The sequence below is a fragment of the Rutidosis leptorrhynchoides genome, chromosome 3 (assembly GCF_046630445.1).
Source record: "Rutidosis leptorrhynchoides isolate AG116_Rl617_1_P2 chromosome 3, CSIRO_AGI_Rlap_v1, whole genome shotgun sequence".
NCBI classification, from domain to species: domain Eukaryota; kingdom Viridiplantae; phylum Streptophyta; class Magnoliopsida; order Asterales; family Asteraceae; genus Rutidosis; species Rutidosis leptorrhynchoides.
Window position 1 is genome coordinate 23,835,981 of NC_092335.1, and position 11,048 is coordinate 23,847,028.

The 11,048-nt window shown below is 33.3% G+C and overlaps 1 protein-coding gene across 1 annotated transcript; it reads right to left on the reverse strand.

Annotated features, from left to right (window-relative positions):
* Positions 1-588: 588 nt before the first annotated feature.
* Positions 589-2,551, reverse strand: LOC139895853 (protein phosphatase 2C 37-like). Its single transcript, XM_071878405.1, has 4 exons — positions 2,042-2,551; positions 1,636-1,953; positions 1,421-1,526; positions 589-1,319 (listed from the first exon to the last, which is right to left on the reverse strand). The coding sequence occupies exons 1-4, from the start codon at positions 2,396-2,398 to the stop codon at positions 988-990; spliced, it is 1,113 nt and encodes a 370-aa protein (XP_071734506.1). The 5' UTR covers positions 2,399-2,551; the 3' UTR covers positions 589-987.
* Between the last annotated feature and the right edge of the window lie 8,497 nt (positions 2,552-11,048).

The following is an 11,048-nucleotide window of genomic DNA, read 5'->3' on the forward strand; positions in this document are numbered from 1 at the left end:
ACGAACGACACGTGTTGATTTTAACCAGTTTAGCCAGTAGCAAGTCATTTTTGTTTACATTGGTACACTTTTTGAAAGTTTTTGTTTACATCGGTACACTTTTTGAAAGTTTGTAGGCGACAGTAGGACGGAAATAAGTTTGTGGGCGACATCGGTACATTTGTATAAGTTTGTACTCTATTTTTGGCTTTAACCCATATTAAAAAGTTCAAGTATTCCTCTTAACTTCATAATATTAAATTTAGTTAAATATATTTGAGTTCGCCACTTGGTATAGAACAAGTTCCGTATATACGAGAGGTGGTTAAAAATCCCGTCACACCATATAAGTTCGCCCCTTGGTATAGAACAAGTTCCATGTATATAGACTGACTTGACTCTTCACATAATACAGAGAAGAGGTGATCATCACACACAACTTTTTAATCCATCTACACCTAATTCACTACTATATCATTAATTATACTTGCATTAATAAATATAAGCTCAACTCCTTAAATTAATTTATGAGTATAATTGTATATATATGATATAAATATGTAAATGGATCAAAAGTGGTGTGTGAGAATAAACTCTCGTACTTAATTTCATCACATAAATAATTTCATATTCATTTAAATATATAATAATAATAATAATAATACATAATTCATACATTATACGTTACAATGTACGTAGTAGAACTTTCATAAATACTCGTCTAGCAAATCTTCGTGGTAGTTACAAATATCTTTCCATCGATTCGATTCATCAGTCTTGCTATGGACCACGTCTGTCTTTAGACTTGTTCGAAAACATAATTACTAATTCCGGAAACAGACAAACTTAATTAGAAATAATCAAAAAACTACGATAATGTATTGTATAACACGAGTATATTAATCTGCCAAATTATACAATTATATCAACCGTTAAGCAAACAACAATTTAAAAGGCCTTAGAAGACAATTCTAAATATGAAAAAATCAAAGTGCATTACTTTAGTTGCTACAAATTTCTTCTTAAATCAACCACGACGACACTAATGTTATCCATACTTCGTCTAGCCAACGCTAATTTCGTTAATAGAATCGACGCATCGGAACACGCCTTATCCAAGCTCTCACCGCGAGCGACATTTAGTTCACTCCCGGGAGATCTCGGTGGCGATGGAACCTCCTGTGAGCTCAAACACATGCGCGCGACACTACAAGCCACATCATTAGAAACCACGTCCCAAAGTCCATCACTAGCAAGGATTAGGCACTCATCATCACCAGTCCGTTCCGTTACGGTTACTTCCGGTTCCGGTATTACGTACGGTTTCAAATAACTGTCACCTATAATACATATTTAACATAAACAAATTGTCAGAGATTGTAACCTTTGATTAATTAAGATCTCGAGATGATATACAATTAATGTAAATAAATATATATACCGATAGCTCGAGACATTGCTAGCACGCCGAGCACTCGAGCGCCATCCCAATATATAATTCGGCCACCGGCTTTTTCTATTCGTTCGAGCTCGTCAGGTCGATCAGGCTACATGCAAAACGATCTTGTCAGTAAATTAATAATTTCGATTAAATATTGTTAAAAGAACGTCATGATAATTTGTAACCGTAATAACTAAATTTAAATCAGTTAGTACCTTGTGATCAGTGGACAGAGGTATAGCAACGCCATTTCGGCAAAGAACAGCGCGCGAATCACCGCAATTTCCGACGATGATTTTATCAGAAGTGACAACTGAAACAACGGCAGTAGATCCAACAACGTCACACTGTGGAGTTTGAAGCTCACACCTACAATCGGAGCTCGAAACGCCGTTACTCCATTCCGTTACGTCTTTATCCATACGCGAAAAACTCGTTACCATCGTTTCGTTCCATTCAACTGATTTCAAGTTATTCTTCTCTATTTCTTCTTTCACTATCTCGTGCATTCTGCTCTTACATTTCATCACCACCTATTAACAAAAAATATAATTCAGTACATATATATTTCACAATTAGACTAATTAATTTAGATTTTAAAATAATGAACTGATTTATTACATGTGAGCATCCATGACCATCGTAAACACCGTAATAATGCATATCGTTACAAAACGACGGTTTAACAGCAACGGCATCTTCTAAATCTCGTCTTCTTCCACGCACAACCGTTAAACCGAATCTAGAATCTTCTTTTCCTTCAGCATCTGACGATGTGCTAACTTCAGTTTGAATCGTTTCAATTTTTCGACGTTTTGTAGGTGTGGTATCAGATAAAGGCATAACGACGTCAGAAGCAGCAGTGGCGAGGAATTTAAGTTGTATATCCATACGACGTCGTCTAATTTGACGGCCACCGGTAGGTTCACCCATTGGTGTTTTTGTTTCACCAACAACACGGCAACACATACCAGCCATATTAATTAATCAACCAAAATTATTAAATTAAGTTACTTCAACAGTCCTAATAAATTCAATGAATTCTTCAGAGGTGAATTGAAGAAATGCGATTCGAGAGATCTTCAACACGAGGGATATTTTTTTCTTTTAATTTAATTCAAAAATGTAAATAATATGTAGTAATTTTTTGTGAGAAGGGAGATGGAGAAGAGACCGTATTATACCTGTTGGAAATCGAGGTGGGGACATCTGCCCGTCACTCTCAGGCGAAGACTCATGACGTAGAAATCTCAACACCTTTATCGAATCTCATCCGTTACTTTTTTGTTAAAATTTATGCTGTTGAAATCTTAAGGTTATCACGTGGATAGTTTGCCTGACTATTACGTGGCCCAATCATAAGACACCACGGCTTCTGGAAAAGAAATAATAATTTTGTTAGTCGTAGAGTTAACTCATGCGGTAATGAACACGTTTTTTTAGCGAAAGGTTAAAAGTTCCATTTATATGAAATGATTTTTTTTAATGACAAGGTTGCCCTCTATACTCTTGAATTTTATTCAAAGGTGTCTTTCGCATATCATATTGCGGGGCAATCTCCTGAACACAATTTAAAAGCGAGTTATACAACTACGAAAAATAAACGCATGAAAAATTATTCCCCTCGAATAAATCCTGGGTGTTAAAAAAAAAATATACTGATGTGCACCTACGTTGTGGACTCCCACCCAATTTCTACCCATTGTTTTGTATGCTGGATTTATGGGTCTTTTCAAAATCTGTGACTCACATGTACAAGATATTTTTCACGTTTACTTTCAACCGATTTCAATTAATCATCAAGACATACGTGTTAGCAAATTATTACTTCATTCCTCACATATCTATATTATCTTCTTAAAAAAAATACACAGTTTAAGAAAAATATATATCTATCATATGTATTCTTTTATTCATTTCTACTTTTATCCCTTACTTTTTACATATCTTTTTGTCTTAAGGGTCCATAATAACTTTGTCACATTATAATTATTCATTTATAGAAGTGGATAATTTTTTAGAACATCCGAAAAAAAATAATGGACTATATATCAATTTATAAATTAATATACCTGCTTAATTATTGTAAGAAGTGAATTATTATTATTATATTATTCTTTTAATTTTACCTAAAATAAGGATAACATTAAAACAAAGTCTTTTCATTAAAAGATGAAAGAGACGAACAAAAATATAATCGGACCTAAAAAACCACAAGGCTCGGACCCTAATGCTAAACATCGAGACCAAACTAACTAAACCCGAACCTTGATCGAACTGTGCCACAAATACAAACCCACAAAATAAACACAAACAAGAAGCCCATTGATACTTCGAAATAAATTAATCGACTACGGTCCGAAGCCTTTTAAAGTGTTTGACGAATGGCTCAATTGTGTCGATGTTGATCATGTAATTCAGGAGGCCTGGAATCTACCAATTCGGGGGTCAAGAAAGGATTGTGCTTTTCGGGATAGACTAAAATTGTGAAATTGGCTCTAAAAACATGGAGCAACTCTAAATTTAGAAGTCTAGATAAGGAAATTAATGATCTCAAAAATGAAGCAATGGATTGGGAGCTAAAAGCGGAGATTCAACCTCTTAACGATTCGGATCGTTCAACATGGTTAGATTGTCGACGTCTGTGACGACCCGGAAAATTTCGACTAATTTTAAACCAAATTTCCGATACGATTTAATATTTTTGATACGATATGCAAGGTCTGTTAGGTTGAGTCTTAAAAATTTTGAACTGTTTCATATATTCATTTGACTTTCGACCATTCTCAACGATTCACGAACAACTATTTGTAAATAGATATGTGTATATATATAAAAATAATAATTGGATGTGTAATTTGAAATATTAAATGATTGTAATACTCTTTTAATGTGTCGATTGATATTAAGCAAGTTTAATTCGAACTTATATGATTTTAAAATAAACGGTGATCCGAAAATGAGTTCTAGAAATTTTAGGCTTACTAAAAATGTATTTAGGATTTAGTTATTAAATTTTAACACTTTTTATATTTTACTCAGAATCGAGCGGGACAGTTCATGTAATTTTTATTTAATAAATTAATGATCGAATTTTATACCATAATGAACGAAATAAATAAATATAATTATTGTAAAAATTTGGGAATTTTTCGAAATACTTTTACCCGCCACTAACTAACAACGGTGTACTAAATCCAGTCCGTGAAAGGCGACAGCTCCTAATTTCACACGTTCCTTTTAAATTGCTAGATATTTATTATATTACTATTTAAAATTTGAAATTTTGCATCTTCCCGTGAATTAATTAACATCAACTTTAAACTGTTTTTGTTTTCAATCTATTCCATCATATGTCTAAAGATTATAATACTAATTGAGATTTTCAGATTCATGCATGATACTGTGCTAGTACGCGTTTTTCATTTGATTTGATTTAATTAATATATTTCTTAATTTATTGTTTCCTTTCTTTTTCTCTATATAACTTTTTCTTTATTTCTTCTGTGTACAAAAAAGAACTCCATAAACACATTCAATTTCACCATACCAATACCCAAATTCAAAATCACTACACGATTTCACTATAACCTATATGAGATCTTATTTCTTTTCAATTTTTTTCATATTCTTTCTAGAATCATAAATCGAAATTTATAAATCTCATATCATCAAACAAGTACTCGTATCATATCTTCTTCATGAAATCTAAAAGTTCATATTCTTCATGGAAGAGGTGCAACACAAATCAAGTTTACATTAATAATCCTTGTCATATATGTAATACTCGTGATGTATCAAATCCTAGCAACAAATTCTCTTCGGTTGCTCCAGCTACTCTACTCGTTGAGCACCAAGGCAACCATCATCAAACCCACAATCAAAACCGCCACTTTTGATCACCATTAACCCATCACTATAACACCGCCTTTCCTTCATTTGATTTCTTATTCTTCCTTTTTCTGTTTAACAAACCAAACACCATTCAAACGTCTAAGTGATCACACTGTTGCTGCGTCTTTTTCATTCTGTTACAAACGAGCAAATAGCAAACATGGAACCCATTTAACCATTACAAATCACCACCCATAACTATCGAACGCCATTATCTAAAATCACCATTCATCTTCATCACAAGAACATCATCAAACCACCATAATTATCGCCACTTGCGACCACCACTACATGTATTCTTTCGGTTTCCTGAACAACCTCGAACTACCATCAATATTAACTCGTCATTATCATTGATTGTTCCTAGACCTCTACTTCTTGTACGATATACACCACAACACACCACACAAAACCACACCTTTCTTTCTTCTTCATTTCTTTCTTTCTATTTTTTTTCTTCGCTACTACGGTTATGATTATTCAGCTGTAAACAACTGAAGTCATTGTTTCGAACTGCTTTATGTTCCATCTATTTTGCTTTTATTACCAAACCCCAATTGATAATAAACAAGTAATAGTGTTGCATGTTAGTTTCCCTATTGTGGCCGACAACACCTACTCTACAAACCCCACTTGTTGTTTATTAAAGAAAAAGGAACCGATATATTTCATTAGTTTCCTGTTGGGCTTCGGCATTATCTGTTGGGCCGATATCTCCTTATTCTAGTGGCCCGTTAAGTTATGTTTGTTGGGCCGAAATCCTTTCTTTATCATGTTGGGCTGCCGTTTTCATTTATTTCCATCTTCAATTATTCAGTCGAGCCACACAAGAAAACCTACTTATGATAACATGATTCAACCTTCAAGTATGGGAATTGATTTGATATTTGAATCCTCCATTTTCGAGGCTCCACGTTTTAACTTACCTGTTATTGCTTATAAGCAATTACAATGATAATGAAGAGCTAGAAGAACACAGTTTGCAAAACCCAGCTTCGATTAACGAATTAATGTTATGCTGTGTGGCTTAACGTCGTCCGGTTGTTTTATTTCGTTTGCAATCCGTTAACGAAACAGTATGTTCGTTTGCCTTTACCTCCTAGTAATATTAAAACTGTTTTTTTATCGGGTTACATGTAAACCGCAACATAGTGATGATGTGTTTACCTTCCTCTTTGTTGGCCGACTCAAAAGAAAAATACCCCACTTGTTTGAAGAAAAAGAAAAAAAAAACAGTTACCAGGATGAAGAGGGACTGCGTTTTTTTTAATTTATGTTTCCTGCCATCGTGTTACCTGGTCAAAGAAAAGAAATCACGAGTGAATGATTAAAGGCACGTTCCACTTTGAAAAGGAGTTGAGTGCTGTTTAATGTTTAGGTTTAGTAATCGATAAAAATAATAATAATAATAATAATAATAAATAAATAAATAAACGAAGTGGATCAGAATTGTGGTTGGACCGGAACTAGATCTTTTGGGCTTGTGTTTTGTTTCTAAATGGGCTGATAAGTTTAAAGAAGTTGAGGATGATGAATCCATAATGATATGCGACGGGTTAAAATAATTAGAGTTTGGGATTAAATCAGATAAATAGAATCAGACGGTTGGTTAAGGTACTGTGTTGGTTAGCGAGAGGTCGTGGGTTCGAGCCCGGGCAATGGCATTTTTATTTTGGAAACCTATTCTTCAAAGGTTCGTGAATCCGAGGCCAACCCTGCATTGTTCAGTTTCGTCGTATGCATATTTTTACTACAAAATATTATATCGTGAGTTCATTTGATTCCCTTTTACTCTTTATATTTTTGGAACTGAGAATACATGCGCTGTTTTTACAACTACTTTATTAAATGCTTTTGAAATACATTTTTGAACTGCGAATACATGAAATGCTTTTATAAATGTTTGACGAGATAGACACAAGCAAAATATTCCTCGAATGAATTATTATGCAGACAGAAGTTCTGTGGATTATTATTGAATTTATGTGGACGTGATAATTGCCACCAATTGATGTGAATATTTTCCCCTGATTATCATTGCTTGGTAACCTAAGAATTAGAATAAGGTATGGCCCTAATTCACGCGAATCCTAAAGGTAGCTACCGGGTTTAACACCCCCACCCAGAATGTTCACTAGACGGAAGAGCTAGTGGGCGTGGTGTTTAGTACTTTGAAGTTTATATATTATACAGACGAGATGTTCTGTTTTGGGGATATTATTGATGCGCATTATATGTTAAGGTCGGTTACCATGTTGAGCAATGAAATCAAAATGAATGTTATGTATCGAGAGAATGATTTTTATACGCAGGTTATGTGTATTAGTTTTGTGCACAAGATATGTGCATGATTATTTAAAAATCGCGAGGCAACCTACGGGGGAAAAAAGGATACGAACCTACTCTGCTAAGCATTATGAAAAATGATTTTGTACACGAGATAGGTGTACTGTATTTGAATCTTGTGATCTATCAAAATGATGAATTTTATTGTTTACGATAAACTTATGAACTCACCAACCTTTTGATTGACACTTTAAAGCATGTTTATTCTCAGGTACCAAAGAAATCTTCCGCTATGCATTTGCTCAATTTAAAGATACTACTTGGAGTCATTCATGGCATATAGAGGTCAGAACCTCGCAATGGGACCATCTGTTGAAGACTTCGTTCAGGTGGATTAGGACGGGTCACTATAGGTGGTATCAGAGCGGTGGTCGTAGCGAACCAGGTCTTGCATTAGTGTGTCTAACTAGTAGTTGTTAGGATGCATTAATGAGTCTGGACTTCGGCCTAGTAGTTGTTAGGATACATTAATAAGTCAGGACTTGAACCTGGTCTGCATGTCAAAAGTTTTGCTTACCGTTCTTTGACGAAAAATATCTACCTATCATCTTCAGTCTCGACACGTTTTATTGCAATTAATGCATAGATGGTGTACAGACAAATTCATATCCCATCACATTAAATCTTGTCTGACACGTTTCCTTAATTCCCTCCGTAATCTACGGAATCTTTTGTTCTATATATAGATATTCTATGTAACTAGAATATCATCCGATATTCGAAAATTATTTCATATCGAAAACCCTTTACCTAACCGTACAAGACGGAACTTGCAACTAGTTCAAATTCCTTAAATTTCGACAGCTATTCCGATATGGATTTCGACTCGAGCTCCGAAGACAGTGTAACCTGAATGGATCTACCAATTAGCCATCATCAATTCTGGATGAATTGGGGATGGGTTTGTAGTCTATTAAATCATTGTTGACAAGAAGAAGGCGATCCCTTCCATCTCGCACATTCCCCTCTTGGCGAAGAACCTGAAGCACTTACCGGCGAACTTGTTCATAATACCATTTTCTCTCTCATTTCCAGAGTATCTCGTCACGATTATATACTATCTCAGATTCTAGATCTTATTCATCCACTCGTCCGAACCGACAATCATCCCGGTGTAATAGAAGAAGTCAACGAGCTTCGCGCTCGGGTAGTGATTTTGGAGAATATGGTGCAAAGATTACAAGCACCAGCGGCAACACCAGCATCAACAGTACCAGCATCAGTAGCACCAACAGCATAACCAGTACCACCATCCACAACATTCACATCCCATGATTCAACATCACAATCTGTATCTCCAGCATCAACGTCATACGCACCATAGATACCAAGGAGTACCACCAACAACCCAAGTTTCAACATCACATGCCTCAACATCTCATTCTGTACCTTGAGAATAATCATCGTTCTACGTATCGTTCTGCCTCATTTATCTTCGTTCAACATGGAAATTATGTACTCTAGTTCAAGCCGTAAATCAGATGAGTTTAATATCATATTGACTCATTAAATCCATGATTACATCTGAAGAAAATATATATGTTTTCATAAAGATTGTGAGATGACCCGTCCTAATCCATCCGGACGAAGTCCATATCGATTATAAATGATTCATGACAGTTGATTACATCGCGAGGTACTTGACCTCTATATGTTACATTTTACAAACATTGCATTCATTTTTGAAAAATACAATTTTTCATTTCATTGAAAGTTGACGGCATGCATACCATTTTATAATATATCCAACTATAATTGACTTAATAATCTTGATGAACTCAACGACTTGAATGCAACGTCTTTTAAAATATGTCATGAATGACTCCAAGTAATATCTCTAAAATGAGCAAGTGCACAGCGGAAGATTTTTTTCATACCTGAGAATAAACATGCTTTCATTTAATTAAATGTGCAGGATCATTACAACTGCAAAAATCATTCATACGATGAGTCGCCTGGTAACCGACCTTAACATAGAGCGCTTAAGATATCTGGCATCATACATTCCACTATTCAAATGTATGACAAGAACCTTTCGTAGTACTAAAGCATTTCCACTATTCGAAAATGGGGGTGGTTGGTGCCCGTAGATCTACCTTTAGGATTCGCGTCAATTAGTGTTTTTCACTAATTCTTAGGTTACCAAGCATAATAATAATAAGTACAGATATCCGGTATAACAAAACAATCGTAGAATGTAGTTTCATGAACTTGTGCTTATTTTGTAAAACATTAATAAAAGCAGCGCATGTATTCTCAGTCCCAAAAATGTAAAGAGAAAAAGGGAGCAAATGAAACTCACCTATTGTATTTTATAGTAAAAATACATATGGCGACATTGAACAAGTATATGGTTGGCCTCAGATTTACGAACCTATATCATTTGTATATATATTAACATACATAATCGTAATCGAATAAATATATTTATTATTTTTGATAATATACTTGTTAAATTATTTGTTATATAGATATAGATATATTTAATTTATACATTTTATTTAACTAGTGTTTATCTTTCATTAAAACATATTAATAATAATAATAATTTATATTAGGGTTTATATATGATAAAAATATATTTTTATATATTAATTGATATCTTTTATATATATATATAGTTTAATTATTATCTTTTTAATAATAAATGTAGCGTAATGTATTTGTTTATAAAAATATCTATTTGCAATATTATTGATAGTTTAGTGATAACAAAATAATGATTTTATTACGAATGATAATAATGATAATAAGTTTAATAATAACAATGCTAATAATCATATTAATAATAATAATGATAATATCAATAATAATACTTATAATATAATTATAATGAGAATGATAAAAATACATTTGTCAATAATAATAATCTCAAAAATAATAATTTTAAGAATAATACTAATAATAATATTAATAATAATAATATTAATAATAATAATAATAGTAATAATAATCCTAATGTTCATTTTAATGATAATACCAATAGTGAGTATAATATTTATATTAGTGTATTAATAATAATAATAATAATAATAATAATAATAATAATAATAATAATAATAATAATAATAATAATAATAATAATAATAATAAAAATAAAGTATATACCCTTCTATAAAAAGAATTGCCCTTGACAGGACTCGAACTCGTGACCTCACGCTTAACCCACAACACCCTAGACCACTCGTCCGTTCCTTTTTTTTATCTGACAAAATCTCATACGCAAATTCTTTTACACTGTAATTCTTATTCTATGTCTTGTTTGCCATCGGCCCAACTTCAAATTTGGCCCTACTGAGATACAAACCTCGGCCCAGCATCCAAAGCCCAACATCGAAACTGGCGGCCCAATAGATCTATTGTTAATTTAACAAAAAGATTTTGCCAT